Below are 15,735 nucleotides of genomic sequence, written 5' to 3'. Positions count from 1 at the left end.
TCTAAAAACCCATTGACATGTATTGCTGGGGGGGGGGGGGGGAATACCTGTAAATAATATTGTCGATAAATGAGAGCTATGGATTTAGCACATGTTGAATAAACCTTGGCAGCTATGGACTTAGTGCCTGTTGTATAAACCCAGGTGATGGTGTGACCTTGTGCCTATTCCTTAGGATAAATCCTTAGGAAGGAGTGATAGTTGATTCTTAGGTTAAACCCTTAAGAAATTAATAAGATAATGGGGTTGGGGTAATTTGGTTGATTGATTGATGTTTAAGCATAATAAATTTATGTATTGTGGGTTGAAAACCCTATATGCTCACCAGGCTTCCAAGCCTGACCCACTCAGCTTTTTATGATTACAGGTAGTGGACCCCGAGCATAGTCGGATGATGATGATGAGTGATTTATGGATGATAGGCCAGTAGTTATAAATAACTGTTGTAAGGCTTATAATGTCTTGTTTATGCTTTTGATCTGTATCGGAACATGACATCCCAGGGTTTTAATATAAAAAGGAAATTATATATTTCTTAAAGAAAGGTTTTGACAAACTTTTATCATGTTTTGTTTTGGGAACAAATTCCGCAACATCTTTTAAAAAGATTCTCTGATTTTATTTTAAAAAGCATAAATTAAATCAGTCTTTTCTGGCCGAGAAATTAGGGGATGTCACAATTCTTCATTGAGAATTGGTATTCCGTTGACTACTTCTGCACAAATGTTAGTTATAGACAAAATATAATCATTATAAACATTAGTAAAAATAATAATGGTAATTAGTCGGGATCCTAAGGTAGCTGAAGATCCTAGATATTTCAGGAACTTGAATATTGTAAGGATCCTGGCCCTAACAATTGCCCCCAAGTTATTCCTGAAAATGTAATGTTTGTTTTGGAAATGTTGTAGGAATAACTTAAATTAAATTTAAAAGAGGAATTTAAAATTAGTCCTTAATGGATAGGTCTTATCTTTATCGAGATAATCGAGAAATGGTCAAATCATCTCTGTTATCTTTTCCTGATAATAAACGAGGGCTTCCGGTAACTCCTCTTTTTACTCTCCCAAGTCGCCATCATCTCATTGTGAATGTAATCCTTTTTCTTTTTATTTGTTCTTCCGTTGATTCGATTTTCCTCGTCATGGCTAAGAAAACTAGTCGCTCTTGAGCTGGCGTTGTTATTCCCTCCGAGAACGATTTTAGTGATCAAGAAATCTAAACCTATGACAAGGTTTGCTCATTCGACAATGAAGACATGGAATCGTTGAAAGCCATTGGGGCTTTCCCTTCTGATGTGGTTTTTCGTCCTTTTGAGGCTATCGTTTAACCTGATTTTGTGTCTCCAACGTGGGTTTGTTTTCCTGAATACCCATTCACTCTAGGTTTAACTTATCCTTTTACTGGTATTATTCGTGATTTCTTTCTGTGTACCCTAATCTCTTATATCCAAATTATGCATGTGGTTTGGAGGATCCTCTTTTAGATCGATCGCCTGAATCATTCCAAGAATATGGACATTGGATCACCTGAGTTGGCCTTCATCTATGATCTTTCTACTTTCGGTTCTTCTCGTTTCCTGTTAAGAGTTAAGACACCCAAAACCCACCTCATTTTGAAATCTAATCAAAATGATGGCGCTTGGAAAGAAAAAAATTTCTTCGTGAGATGCGACTCGATTCCTGAGGGGGATTCCCTACCAAAAACATGGATTAAAAGGGGTAGGAAATAAATTTAGATATCAAGGATCCTGAAATTTACTTCCCTTATTTTGTTTGTTTTGATGCAGCGTTCAGGATTGAGGAGCTTATTCCTGTCGTTGGTGACTCTGAGGACAAGATTTCCAAATTTCTCACACTTCCTGCAGTTGAGAGGTCGTTCAAGCTTGAATATTCTAGTCTTCAAGAGGGTTCCTCCACTACTGCTTTTATGGCCACTGGTAATATTATTTTTCTTGGATATGTCTTTTCAGAGATCTTGATTTGACATGGATCTCTGGCAGGTTCTAAGACTACCCGGTCCAAGGCCCGCTTTGGTTTGGCAGATCTTGAAGATGATATGACCAGTGGTTCAATCAAAGTCAAGCAGGAAAAAGGTGTTATTCTTCCTCTTCCCAAGAGATCTCATATAGATCTTACGGTTATGGCTTCAGGATCCCGAAAACGGAAGACTTCTGAGGTTGTAGACTTCATCTTAGAGAACCTCATCATCGAGGATGCTCTCGGGAAGTTGTCCTCATTTTCCCAAGCTTTAAGTATTCTGCACATAGGCATTATTTATATTAATCTATCATACTCATTATTTTTCATGCTAATGTTTATGTTTCTTCCAGGTCTCCGATCATGTTTCCCACGTCACCAACGACCTCAGGGTCCGTGTCGATAAAGCCGAGTTTGTTCTAAAAGAGAAAGAGAAGACGTGGAGGGTCACCAATGAGGATCTTCTCCAAAGGGTGGAATTTTTAAGCAAACAAAAAGTCGAAAAGGAGGAAGAGCATCTCGTGGATCTCGAGGAGGTGATTGCTGATGCAAAGACAAGTGTTACGATAGCTATTCTGCAGGCTAAGATTAAGCTGGTTGAGGATCTAGAAAACGCAAGTTCCTGGGACGTGGACGGATGGTGCGAGGCGTTCGCCAAAATGATCGATAAGCCTGTTGTGGCCAATCAGGATCATGTGTTGTTGTTGACCGGAGGAGGAGAGAAGAAGGACACGACCGATGATGAGCAAACTAAGGTCTAGGCCTGCAAAATATTGTTTTAAATAGTTTTTGTTTTTGTCAGTGATGTAAGACAATTAACCTTTTGGCTAGGTTGATATGCAAACCTTTTTCTTCTGAATGACATGGTAGCATTTTCTTTTGACATCCCCCTCATAGTTTATCTGCACGGTTGTTATGATATTAAAATCCTTAAATAATTAGGATCCTCGAAAGCTTGGTTCCTGTGAGTAATCCTGAAACAGAGTTTCTTTAGCAGTTCATTTCTAGTATATTTGAAATTTGGTAATTAGATGATTTTAGTTTAGGACCTTGTAAAGTTCATGATCCTTAAAAATTATCTAAAGCTCTTTGAGATTAAGGATAGATGGAACCTGATTATCTCCAAGTTTTTTCTTAAGCTTTGAAACTTGCCGAGGATAAATCTCAGTTTAGGAGAGAACTTCAGTTCACTGCCGATAATGAGGCTTTTTACCAATGAAGGTCATTGAGGATCCTTAAGGGCAAGGATCCTTACTGTCAGAGATCCTTAAAGATAAGGATCTTAGGTCACATGTGGAAAATTTCTCCGTAGGATAACCTGTTTAGGTTATGGACTTTGACAAAATTCTTGTGTAACACCATAGATTCAACATGTTAATGTTATACTCTGAAAAGGATCCCAACTTGTGATATAATTCACGGGGGAGATCTTTACTTATAATAACATGAAAATGTTACAATTCGATTGTATTCTCTGGGGAAAATTCCCATGGTGTGATAACATGAAGATGTTATGGATCTTATGTAATTTCTAGGGCAAGATCCCAATCTTTGATAACATGAAAATGTTATAAACCTTAAGTAATTACTAGGGTAGGATCCTGATTTTTGATAACATGAAAATGTTATAAACCTTAAGGATCTTAACTTACGTTCAAAGATAAGAGGTTTGCCATGCCACCGAATCGTGAAATGATCCTCTTATCCGTTTCCCATAGTTGGATATCGTGCGTCCAAGCGAGGTGTATAAACCTTAGTCGTGTGAAAGAGGTAATTAGCTCTTTAAATCTTAGAGGGGATTATGTACCCTTAAGTGTAGGAGAGATAATTAGTCTCTAAGTTATGTATATGATAATATAAAGGTTACACCTTTGGTATAACGGGGCTTCTCAAGTGTTAAGATACTGAGATACTCGTATGTCAAGATCCTCATGTTTCGGGATTTTCATCCTCGAGGATCTTTGTATTATGAGATCTAGGGGATCCTTGGATTTCAGGATCTTCGACCCCGTGGGTCCTTCATGTTTCAGGATCATAACTTACGGAGATCCTTAGTTGTGTGTTGTTCTGCATGGCAAACATTAGCTAGGGGTAGGCGTTAGTCTAGCTAACGACCCTCCGATGCTTAAGTTAGCAACGTAATCGAGGAGAAAGTAATGATTAAAAGTTCAAGATAAGGAACATGTGTACCTTGGTTTTGTTGAGGATCTATTGGCCCTACTTACATGTAGTATGTTTTGAGGTGTATACCATTCGATAATCTTGGTAGAACGTCTCTTTCGAGTGTTGCTAGCCTATATGCTCCTTTCCCTGCTTCGGCATCTATAAGATACGGTCCTTCCCATTTAGGAGCCAATTTACCTGCACTGGGATCCTTGGTGTTTTGGAATGTTTTCCTCAATACAAAGTCCCCTATTTGAAACCTTCTAACATTTACGTTTTTATTAAAAGCCTTGGTGATCCTTTGTTGATGGATAGCCATGCGAATTTGGCAAGATCTCTGAGTTCGTCAATAGTGTCATGATCCCGCGCCAGGATCCTATCGTTATTCTCTTGGTCTTGTAGCAAGTATCTTGCCATCGGGATCACTACTTCGGTAGAGATCACTACTTCCATCCCAAATACCAAAGAGTATACGGTCTGACCTCTGGCTACTTTGGAAGTAGTCATATCTGCCCATAGGACGAAAGGAAGTTCTTCTGCCCATCTTCCCTTCTTTTTGTCCAATCTTTTCTTTAAGTTGTTTACTATGATTTTATTGCTAGAATCTGCTTGACCATTAGCTTGGGGATGAACGGGAGTTGCTGTTATCATTTTGATTCCCCAACTTGTGCAAAATTTTGTTGTCCTTTTGGTTATGAATTGGGATGTAACACTCCAATTCAGGTATTACCACAAAAGCCCTTGAAGTTATTAAATATTGCATTTTATGTCCCTTAAGTACGTTGGGCGTACTTCATGAGTACGCTTAGCGTACCATGCATAAATGATCGCGGAGGGCCAGCACATACGTTAGACGTACCAAAAGTACGCGAGGCGTACGTGACAGATATCCAAACCCTAATTTCCGGACTTGGGACCTATATCAACATCCTTATCTCATTTGAGCTCCACCTTAACCAGCCTCCTTGACCTTCAAACGTCCCTAAAAACCCTAGAATCATTTTAGAATGTGTTTTGAGCTTAAGGAGTGCATTTGTGGCCATTTTTGTATCCATTCAAGAAGGAGGAGTTGCTAAAGCAAGCTTGGAGTGGTTTTGGGCTTCAAGAATCTGCATCTAGTTCACCTTGAGGAGCTTCTGGAGGTATAAAGCTTTGATCCTGCCATCTTATTCATTAGATCTAGCTAGGGTTTTCTATTTTGTCCCTTTAGTTGGATATGGACCTCCTTTTGAGAGTTGAGCAACTCTAGGGGCTGAAAAGGTTAGATCTAAAGTCCTTTGGTCCATTCATAGCATAAAAATGAAGTCTTGATGGGTGTTTTGACCTCATGCATGGATTAAGACCCTTGGAAAGGTCTTAATGGGTTGTTGGGAACATATGGGACATGAAAAGGCATAAAGTTGCCAACTTTATGCCCTAGGACGTCTTAATGAGCTTAGATCTGACTATTGGACATGAGAGAATTGAGTATTAAGCACTTAATGGAAGAAAGTGCTTAATTTGTTAGTACGTTGGGCGTAACTTAGCGTACGCAGCGCGTACGGACCAAGGACTCAGTACGATGCGCGTACCAGGGTGGTACGCTAGGCGTACGCACATCAGATGGACTTGAACTTGTTTTGGGCTTGTAAGCATTTCGGCCTTGATTAGTTATTGGGCCAGGTCACATTTTGAATTAGTAGGCCAACTTATCTGTTATGGGCCATGGTTTCTATGGTTGGGCTTTATTGGGCCATCAGGCCCATTAATGATAATTAGACACCGAGGAGGCTCGGGCAGCGCAGACGTTGTGGCTGGTACGTGTTTATTCTTCTCTACTCTCTATTTATTTGTACTGCTTATATGTGCATTGTGCTTATGTATAGGGCCTTTTTTGGTCAATGGTATGTCGGATCATGTTCTGTTCGATTCGGGAGCTACCCGATCATTCGTGTCTCTTGCACTTAGCAAGAAGTTTCGAGATGCGCCGGGAACTTTGGATTCCCTGCTTGAGGTAGAGATGGTTGAAGACCACACTATGAGTGCTACGAGTGTGTATCAGGACTGTGTCCTGAATGTGCTTGGAGAGAGGTTTCACGTTGACTTGGTTCCGATACCGTTGCGAGGGCTGAAAGTGATTGTCGTGATGGATTGGTTGGGGGCCAATAGGGCCATGATCGATTGCGAGCGCCAGTTAGTGAGGGTTCGAACCCCAAGTGGGGGAGAGCTGGCTATACATGGTTAGAGGGCCTCACATGGGCCAACCCTCTGTTCGGCTGCGAGGGCAAGGAGATTTCTGCAGCAGGGATGTACGAGATTTCTGTCTTATATCTCGGATACGAGGGTTGAGACCACGATAGATGTGGGCAGTGTGCCGGTTGTACAGGAATTTCAGGATGTTTTTCCCGAAGAGTTATCAGGAGTGCCTCCGGAGAGGCAGGTGGAGTTTCGCATTGATTTGGTGCCGAGTGCCGCTCCGATAGCGAAGGCACCATACCGGCTAGCACCGCCGGAGATGCAGGAGCTATCTACGCAGCTTCAGGAGCTGCTAGACCGAGGGTTTATCCTTCCGAAAAGTTCCCCGTGGGGAGCTCTGATCCTGATTGTGAAAAAGAAGGATGGATCGCACAGGATGTGCATTGATTATCGTGAGCTGAACAAACTGACGGTGAAGAACCGTTATCCGTTACCGATGATCGATGATTTGTTTGATCAGCTGTAGGGTGCGTCTTGCTTTTCCAAGATTGATATTCGGTCGGGATACCATCAGATGAGGATTCGAGATGAGGACATATCGAAGACAACTTTTAGGAATCGGTATGGGCATTATGAGTTTGTGGTGATGCTATTTGGGCTCACCAATGCCCCAACAACGTTCATGGATCTCATGAACAGGGTGTGTAGACCGATGTTGGATCGGTCAGTGATCGTTTTTATTGATGATATCCTGGTATACTCTAAGAACAAGGAACAACATCTGAGGGAGGTATTGGAGAACCTGAGGGCGGAGAGACTGTATGCCAAGTTATTCAAGTGTGATTTTTGGCTGTGGGAGGTACAGTTTTTCGGGCACATCATCAACCGGGAGGGTATTTCGGTTAATCCAGCTAAGGTTGAGGCAGTGATGCGGTGGGAAGTACCGAAGAATGTTTCCGAGATCTGTAGTTTCTTAGGTTTGGCGGGCTATTATCGGAGATTCATCCAGGATTTCTCCAAGATTGCTGTGCCCTTGACCTGCTTGACTAAGAAGAATGTGGCATTTCAATGGGGTACGGATCAATAGTTGGCTTTTGAGACCCTGAGACGGAGGTTATACGAGGATCCGATTCTAGTACTACCCGAGGGGTTAGACGATTTGGTGGTGTATTGTGACGCATCGATTTCAGGGTTAGGTGCGATACTGATGCAGAGGGGGCATGAGATAGCTTACGCCTCGAGGCAGTTGAGGCCTCATGAGGCGAATTACCCCACTCACAACCTGGAATTGGGGGCTGTGGTGTTTGCCCTCAAGATTTGGAGGCACTACTTGTATGGAGTGAGGTGCACCATCTACACTGATCACAAGAGTTTGAAGTATTTGATGGATTAGCAGAACCTCAAAATGCGACAGAGTAGGTGGTTGGATGTGCTGAAGGACTATGATTGTGAGATCTTATACCATCCCGGGAAGGCCAACGTGGTGGCCGATGCTTTAAACCGCAAGGCGGCAGGTTCCCCGATTGGTAACGTTTGTTTGAGGATGACTGTGATCTCTCCATTGTTGGATATGATCAAGGAGGCTCATGTTGAGGGGGTGAAGAAGGAGAACTAGAAAATAGAGCGGATTCAGGAGCAGTATCCTTTGTTTGTTAAGCATAGTCGTGGCATTTTGACAAAGTGTGGCCGAGTATGCGTACCGGTGACTGGGGGAGTGAGGCAGAAGATATTGGAGGAGGTGCACAAGTCCAAGTTCTCTATACATCCAGGGGCTACAAAAATGTATAGAGATTTGAGACTGAGTTACTGGTGGCCGTGCATGAAGCGGGAGATTGCCTGGTTTGTGGAGCGGTGCTTGACCTGCTGGAAGGTCAAGGCCGAGCATCAGCGGCCTCATGACAAGGTTCAGCCCCTACCCATTCCCATGTGGAAGTGGGAAGAGATCACTATGCACTTCATTACTAAGTAACCAAGGATGGCAAGGGGTGTGGACGCCATATGGGTGATTGTAGACAGACTGACGAAGAGTGCCCATTTTATTCCGATCTATGAGAGTATATCCGCCGAGAAGTTGGCGGATATTTATGTGCGAGAGGTGGTGGCTAGACACGGGGTGCAAGTATCGGTAGTCTCTGACAGGGATGTTCGGTTTACATCTAGGTTCTGGAAGAAGTTCCACGAGGAACTGGGCACTTAGCTGCATTTTAATACAGCGTACCACCCTCAGACAGATGGACAGAGCGAGAGGACGATCCAGATCCTGGAGGATATGCTGCGAGGTAGGATATCGCTTGGAGCTGCCGGATGAGCTTAGCCAGATTCACAACACTTTCCATGTGTCACAGCTTCGGAAGTGTGTCACGGACGAGGACGCGGTCGTCTCTCTGGACGACATTCAGGTGGACGAGAGCCTGAACAACATTGAGAGGCCCGTTGCGATTTTGGATAGGATGACCAAGGTTCTCCGGAACAAGGAAGTGAAGCTTGTAAAGGTGTAGTGGCAGCAACAAAGGGGCTCCGAATGGACATGGGAGCTGGAGGATGAGATGCGGGAGCATTACCCCGATCTATTTGCGTCTACGAACTTCGAGGACGAAGTCTAGTCCAAGTGGGGGAGAGTTGTAACACTTCAATTCAGGTATTACCACAAAATCCCTTGAAGTTATTAAATATTGCATTTTATGTCCCTTAAGTACGCTGGGGCGTAATTCATGAGTACGCTTAGCGTACCATGCATAAATGATCGCGGAGGGCCAGCACGTATGCTGGGCATACCAAGAGTACGCGAGGCGTACATGACAGATATCCAAACCCTAATTTCCGGACTTGAGACCTATATAAACAACCTTATCTCATTTGAGCTCCACCCTAACCAGCCTCCTTCACCTTCAAACGTCCTTAAAAACCCTAGAATCATTTGAGAGTATGTTTTGAGCTTAAGGAGTGTATTTGTGGCCATTTTAGTGTCCATTCAAGAAGGAGGAGTTGCTAAAGCAAGCTTGGAGTGGTTTTGGGCTTCAAGAATCTGCATCTAGTTCACCTTGAGGAGCTTCTGGAGGTATAAAGCTTTGATCTTGCCATATGATTCAATAGATCTAGCTAGGGTTTTTCTATTTTGTCCCTTTAGTTGGTTTTGGCCCTCCTCTTGAGAGTTGAGCAACTCCAGAGGCTGAAAAGGTTAGATCTGAAGTCCTTTGGTCTATTCTTAGCATAAAAATGAAGTCTTGATAGGTGTTTTGACCTCATGCATGGATTAAGACCCTTGGAAAGGCCTTAATGGGTTGTTGGGAACATATGGGACATGCAAAGGCATAAAGTTGCCAACTTTATGCCCTAGGACGTCTTAGATCTGACTATTGGACATGAGAAAATCGAGTATTAAGCACTTAATGGAAGAAAGTGCTTAATCTGTTAGTACGCTGGGCGTAACTTAGCGTACGCAGCACGTATGGCCCAGGGACTCAGTACGCTGCGCGTACCAGGGTGGTACGCTAGGCGTACACACAGCAGATGGACTTGGACTTGTTTTGGGCTTGTAAGCTTTTGGGCCTGGTCACATTTTGAATTAGTAGGCCAACTTATTTGTTATGGGCCATGGTTTCTATGGTTGGGGTTTATTGGGCCATGAGGCCCATTAATGATAATTATACATAGACTTTGGGCCCAATAGCAAAGGAAGACTTTTGGGTCATTGTGAAAGGATTTGGGGTTTGGACTCTTCAATTGGATTGTGTTTAGTCCTGACCTTAAGTAATGTTATTATTGTTCAACACGAGTGGTTACGGATTGTTAGGAGAGCAACTTTCGGATTTAGCAGACAAAGGTAAGTCTTCTTACCATACCAATGGGTATAAGGCACCAAGGCATCCTAGGTCTTATACCAAATGCCACCGATTATTGATTGATTATGCGTTATGATAGTATGACATTTGCATGGAAGACCACGTGCGGGTTCCCATGCCATTTGGTATAATACCTTGGAGGGTTTACACGGCATCCTAGTATATCTACTTGTATAGTTGCATTATGTCTTGTTTGGTAGTGAAGACCTTGTGGGGGTTCCCAAGGCAGGAAGACCTTGTGGGGGTTCCCAAGGCAGGAAGACCATGTGGGGGTTCCCATGGTAGATAAGACCACGTGGGGGTTCCGGTGGAATTAGGTGTAAGACCCTGGAGGGCTTCCATGGCTTCCTTATATGTTGTATGCATGGCTTATGTGATATGTGTAGCTTTTATAGCTAACTTGATATGTGATATGTGTAGCTTTTATAGCTAACTTGATATGTGATATGTGGATTGTGTATGGGGTATGCTCCGGGGGACTCACTAAGCATTAGCTTACAGTTTGTGGATATGTTTCAGGTACATCTGAGCCCAAGGGCAAGGGCAAGGCTTGATGGCGCGACGTGCACTCTCACTCGGGCATTTTATGGGACACTCTGATATTTTGAAATAAAGTTGTATTTGATATGGTTTTGAAAACAATTGTAACTGGTTTTTGTCGATGATGGAAATGTGATTTGGATAATTAAAAATGAAAATTTTCTTTTGAAAAATTGGGTCGTTGCATGGGATCCATTGTCGCATATGATTTCAGACGGAATCCCGAACATGGTCAAGATATTACGTTTAATAAATGAGACTACTTCTTTGTCTCTTACCTGAACGAAAGCCCCAACTTCAATCCACTTTGAGAAGTAATCAATCATTACTAACTTGAAGACTTTTCCTCCTGGGGCCACCGGTAATTTTCTCACTGTATCCATTCCACATTTCCTGAATGGCCATGGGGAGATAGTTGGTTGTAGAGGTTCTGCCCGTTGATGTAGGATGTTGCCATGTCTTTGGCAAGCATCACACTTTTGAGCATGTAGAAAAGAATCTCTCTTCATGGTTGGCCAGTAGTATCCTGTTCTTAGTATCTTAGAGCATAAAGCTCTGGCCCCAGTATGATTGACACAATCTCCTTCATGTATATCCTTTAAGACTTATGCGACTTCAGGATCTTCCAAGCATCTTTGACATGGACCTTCCATAGATTTTTTATAAAGTTTACCTTGGATTAACACGAATCTTGAGACTCTCGTCCTGAACACTTTTTTTCTTTTTTCTTCTGTTGGGATCGTGCCATTTTGGAGATACTCCACAATGGGTTGGGTCCATGATCACGGACTTCTTCGAGGATCCTGTCCGTCGAGGTCCTTTTGAGGAAGGATCCTAGGGTCAGGATCTTCAATAGCTGCTACGCTTGTTGGATGTTTAGGATCTTCTGATTTTTCGGAGAGGGTTTCTATAGCTGGGGTTATTATATGGGTTATAGGAATCTTTGTCTCTAGTGGGATTCTATGGGAGGATACTAAATTGGCTAACGCATATGCTTATGTGTTTTGTTCTCTGGGAACTTGGGTTAGGCTAAAGTTTTCAAAATTAGAAGCTAATTTTTTGAGGATCTCTAAATATAATGTTAATCTTTAACCTTTCACTGCATAAGATCCATTGAAGTGATTAGTTAGTAATAAAGAATGAACAAATACCTGAAGATCCCTGATTTGAAGATCCTTAGCCAATTGTAGTCCCATGATGAGTGCTTCGTATTCTGCTTCGTTGTTGGTAGTGTTGAATTCACAACTAACTGCCTAGGGTATGATGTCCCCCTGTGGCGACTTTAGTATGATCCCTAGTCCCGTTCCTTTTTGATTTGAAGCTCCATCTATGAACAATGTCCATTTTCCCAGGTGTTCATCTTCTAGGAGTTGCTTGGCTTCCATGTCTACTTCATTTTGTAGATCATCACTAAAGTCAGCCACAAAGTCTGCTAATGCTTGTGATTTTATAGCGGATCTTGGTCCATATCTAATGCCAAACATGCTTAACTTCACCGACCATTTTTCCATCCTTCCGGACGTTTCCGGTTTCAGGATCCATGAGACTCTTACTTACATAGCAGATAGGATGTTGGTCTCTATTAAGATTCTTGGCCAAGACAACACTTATTGCGTTTGAGGATACTGAGAGGTAGAGGAGGAGTGGTTCCCCGTCTATTGGCTTTACCAGTAATGGCGCGAAAGTCAAGTATTTTTTGAGCTCCTGAAAGGCTTTTTCGTGATCTTCAGTCCATTCGAACCTTTTGTTTTTCTTCATGATGTCGTAGAAGGTTTTACCTATTTCTGAGGATCTTGAAATAAACATGTTGAGTTCCGCTACCCTTCCAATTATCCTTTGGATGTCTTTCTTTGAAGATGGAGATTTCAGCTCGATGATTGATTTGATCTATTCCGGGCTTGCTTCGATTCCTCTCTTGGTTACTATATATCCATGGAACTTGCCCGACTTCATCCCAAAGTGGCATTTGAGTGGATTTAACTTCATGTTGTATTTGTCTACGATGTCAAATGCTTCTTTAAGATCCCTGAGATGATCTTCAACTTTCATTGACTTCACCACCATATCATCTATATAGACTTCCATGGTGTCCCCCAAATTGTCTTTAAAGATCCAATTCACCAATCTTTGATATGTTGCACCTGCATTTTTAAGACCAAAAGGCATTGTGGTGTAACAATATATACATGTTGGTGTTATGAATGCTGTATCTTCTTGGTCTGATGGTTCCATCTAGATTTTTTGGAATCCTGCTCAAGCATCCATGAAGATCAGGAGTTCATGGCCACCCATCACATCTATCATAGAGTCAATATGTGGTAGAGGGAAAAGGATCCTTAGGACAAGCCTTGTTGAGATCCGTTTGGTCTACACACACTTGCCATTTTCCGTTTTTCTTTTGTACGACAACCACGTTAGCTAGCCACCTTGGGAACTTCACGTCATTGCGCATTCCTATCTTAATGAGCTTCTCTACTTCTTCTTGGATGATCTGATTCCTTTCAGGTGCAAACTTCCTTCTCTTTTGATGTATTGGTCTAAAAGAAGGATCAATATTAAGTTTGTGAGTTATAATACTCTTTTCTATACCTGTCATATCTTCGTGTTTCCACACGAATGTCTTGCTTCTGGTTCTTAATAAATTCAATAGATCCTGCTCGATCTGCTCAGACATTGAGGATCCTATGAGGACTTTAGCTTTAGGATCCTCGATGACCAGGGGCACTTCCTTCACATCTTGTTCCTTCGTTTCCAAGACGTGTTGTGCCCCCTGCCTTAATTGCTATGCTTTTTGAGGTTTGGTCATAGATTTCATAGAGGTCTTATTTTCTTGTTGATCTCCCATGATCTTTACTATTCCCCATGGAGTAGGCAATTTTACACATTGATGATAGGTTGACGGCACTACTTTCATCTCATGGATCCACGATCTACCTAGTATCACATTATAAGAAGATAACGTGTCAATAACAAAAAAAAATTTGTATAGAGTTTACCCCCTCTATGTATATTGGTAGCTTTATTTCTTCAATCGTGTGTTTCATTTCCCCGCTAAATCCTATGAGGACCGAGGATCTCTTGATTATTTCTGCTTCTGGGATGTTCATCCTCTTTAGTGCGTCTAGGAGTACGATGTTGACCGAGGATCCTCTGTCAAGAAGGATCCTTCATACGAAATGGTTGGCCATGTACAGTGTTATCAGGAGTCCGTCATGGTGAGGAACCTGAATTCCTTCCCTGTCCGTCTCGTCAAAGGTGATTTCTTTTTCACTGCTAACCACGGTATTATTCTGTGGTCTATCCTCCTTTTCTATTTTAGAGACCTTGGTGTATCTTTTAGCCTGAGAATAAGAGGTACCACAGATGTTAGATACGCCTGAGATAACGTTAATTATCTTAGCGTCAGAGGGTGGAGATCCTGGTTTCTCTGGGATCCTGTGACCATCCTGGCTGTTCTCTATGGGTTTTTCTCTTTTTGTGCCGAGGTTATCTTTAAGGTGTCGCTTACTAAGGAGGTAGCCGATTTCTTTTTTTAGGGCTATGCAGTCCTCCTCACGTGGCCAAAGTCTTCGTGGTAAGAACACCATTTGGACTTATCTTTCCAAGTGGTGGACTTGTTATCCCTTTTCAGCCATCTTGCTTTGTCTCCAAGGTCCTGCATAGCGTGAATTGCACCTGAAATATCCATATAAAAACAACAGTCAGTGATTTTAGGAAGTTCTTCTTCTTCTCCTTCATCTTCGAGGGAATTGACCCTGTGATGATCTAGTTTGGAATAGGGCGTCGACTTGTAGGATCTTGAAGTCGAGGATTCGGCCTTTCTATTGGGATTCTCATATTGATTCGAAGGGTTGCTTCTCATCTGGATTTTTCTATCCTCTTCGAGCCTTATAAACCTCAATACCCGACACCTGACTTCATCCAATCTTTTGCATGGGGTCATTACAAGGTCTTCATAGAAGGGTGAATCCTTTCTTAGTCCCATTTTAAAGGCCTCTACTGCGGTGGCCATGTCAATGTTGGGGATTCTTAGAGCTTCCCTACCAAACCAGTTAACAAACTCCCTAAGTTTTTTCTTAGGATCCTGAACCCCCCGGTAGAGATGACTAGTGATCTTCTCGAAGGTTTTGTTGCAAGAAAACCGGTTATTAAAGATATTGACTAAGTGTGCAAATGAAGTAATAGAGTATGGGGGAACATTTAGCAACCATTTGAGGGGTGATCTTGTAAGGGTCGAACCAAAGCCTTTGCACATGCAAGCTTCCTTCAAGTACCCTGGGATGGAAATGATCTCCTTCCTTTCTTGTATTCGGCTATATGCTCTTCAGGATCTTTAGTTCCATCGTATAGCTTCATGCTGGGAGTTTGGAAGCGCTTAGGAACTTTGGTATCGGCTATCGCGGGAGCAAATCTCAAGATCCTGTTACTTGTTGGAGACACTTCTGGTATTGGTTGGACCACTCCGGGTACACTAGAGATCATTTGCCTCAGCTGCTGAAGTTCCCTCGCCATGTTCGGATTTATTCATGCATCAACGTTAGTATAGTTAGTATTAATGGTATTGCTGTTTAAGAAGTTACTAGGATCGAGGTTTCTAGGAGTACTGAAAGGCTCATTGAGATCATTGATCATAGATGCTTGGTTTTCCATAGTTGTTCCCCAGGGTGAGGCCACAGTGGCAGGAACTGTGTGCTTCTGGTGATTCTTTGAGGATCCTGCATCGCCAAAGTCCAGGATCCTTGGTTGTACAACTGTGGGCGTTGTTCCATGGGATTTTTGGAACTCCGCCTTCATCCTCTCCACTTCTTTGAGCAGCACTCTATTCTCCTCCTATTGTTGGGTCACATGTTACGTTATTTTCCACATCATAGCAAAGAGTTATGTAGTGGTGACCGAGGTAGTCGGATCATGGAGTCCTGGGGATCCCAAACTTCCTTGGTTAGTGACCGGAGGGGTGTTTTTCTTGGAAGCGTCAGGCGTTTTCCTCTGAGTAGGGGGGCCAATTGGAGGAGTTGGTAGGCTTTTAGTTGGAATGA

The 15,735-nt window shown here is 42.6% G+C and overlaps 1 protein-coding gene across 1 annotated transcript; it reads right to left on the bottom strand.

Annotated features, from left to right (window-relative positions):
- Positions 1–14,237: 14,237 nt before the first annotated feature.
- Positions 14,238–15,211, bottom strand: LOC145157285 (uncharacterized). The gene is made up of 2 exons (XM_079076347.1): positions 14,974–15,211; positions 14,238–14,860 (listed from the first exon to the last, which is right to left on the bottom strand). The coding sequence occupies exons 1-2, from the start codon at positions 15,209–15,211 to the stop codon at positions 14,238–14,240; spliced, it is 861 nt and encodes a 286-aa protein (XP_078932473.1).
- Positions 15,212–15,735: the final 524 nt, after the last annotated feature.

The sequence above is a fragment of the Lactuca virosa genome, chromosome 2 (genome assembly GCF_052849685.1).
Source record: "Lactuca virosa cultivar CGN04683 chromosome 2, Lactuca_virosa_CGN04683_v6, whole genome shotgun sequence".
Taxonomy (NCBI): domain Eukaryota; kingdom Viridiplantae; phylum Streptophyta; class Magnoliopsida; order Asterales; family Asteraceae; genus Lactuca; species Lactuca virosa.
Note: the sequence above shows the minus strand (reverse complement) of the source record. Positions and strands in the feature narration are given on the sequence as shown.

Excerpts from the sequence above, each read along its gene's own strand:
- LOC145157285 (XM_079076347.1), bottom strand. The coding sequence starts at position 15,211 with ATGGCGAGGGAACTTCAGCAGCTGAGGCAAATGATCTCTAGTGTACCC. Across the intron at positions 14,861-14,973 it reads GAGATCATTTCCATCCCAGG|TCAATATCTTTAATAACCGG; the intron begins GTACTTGAAGGA and ends TTGCACACTTAG.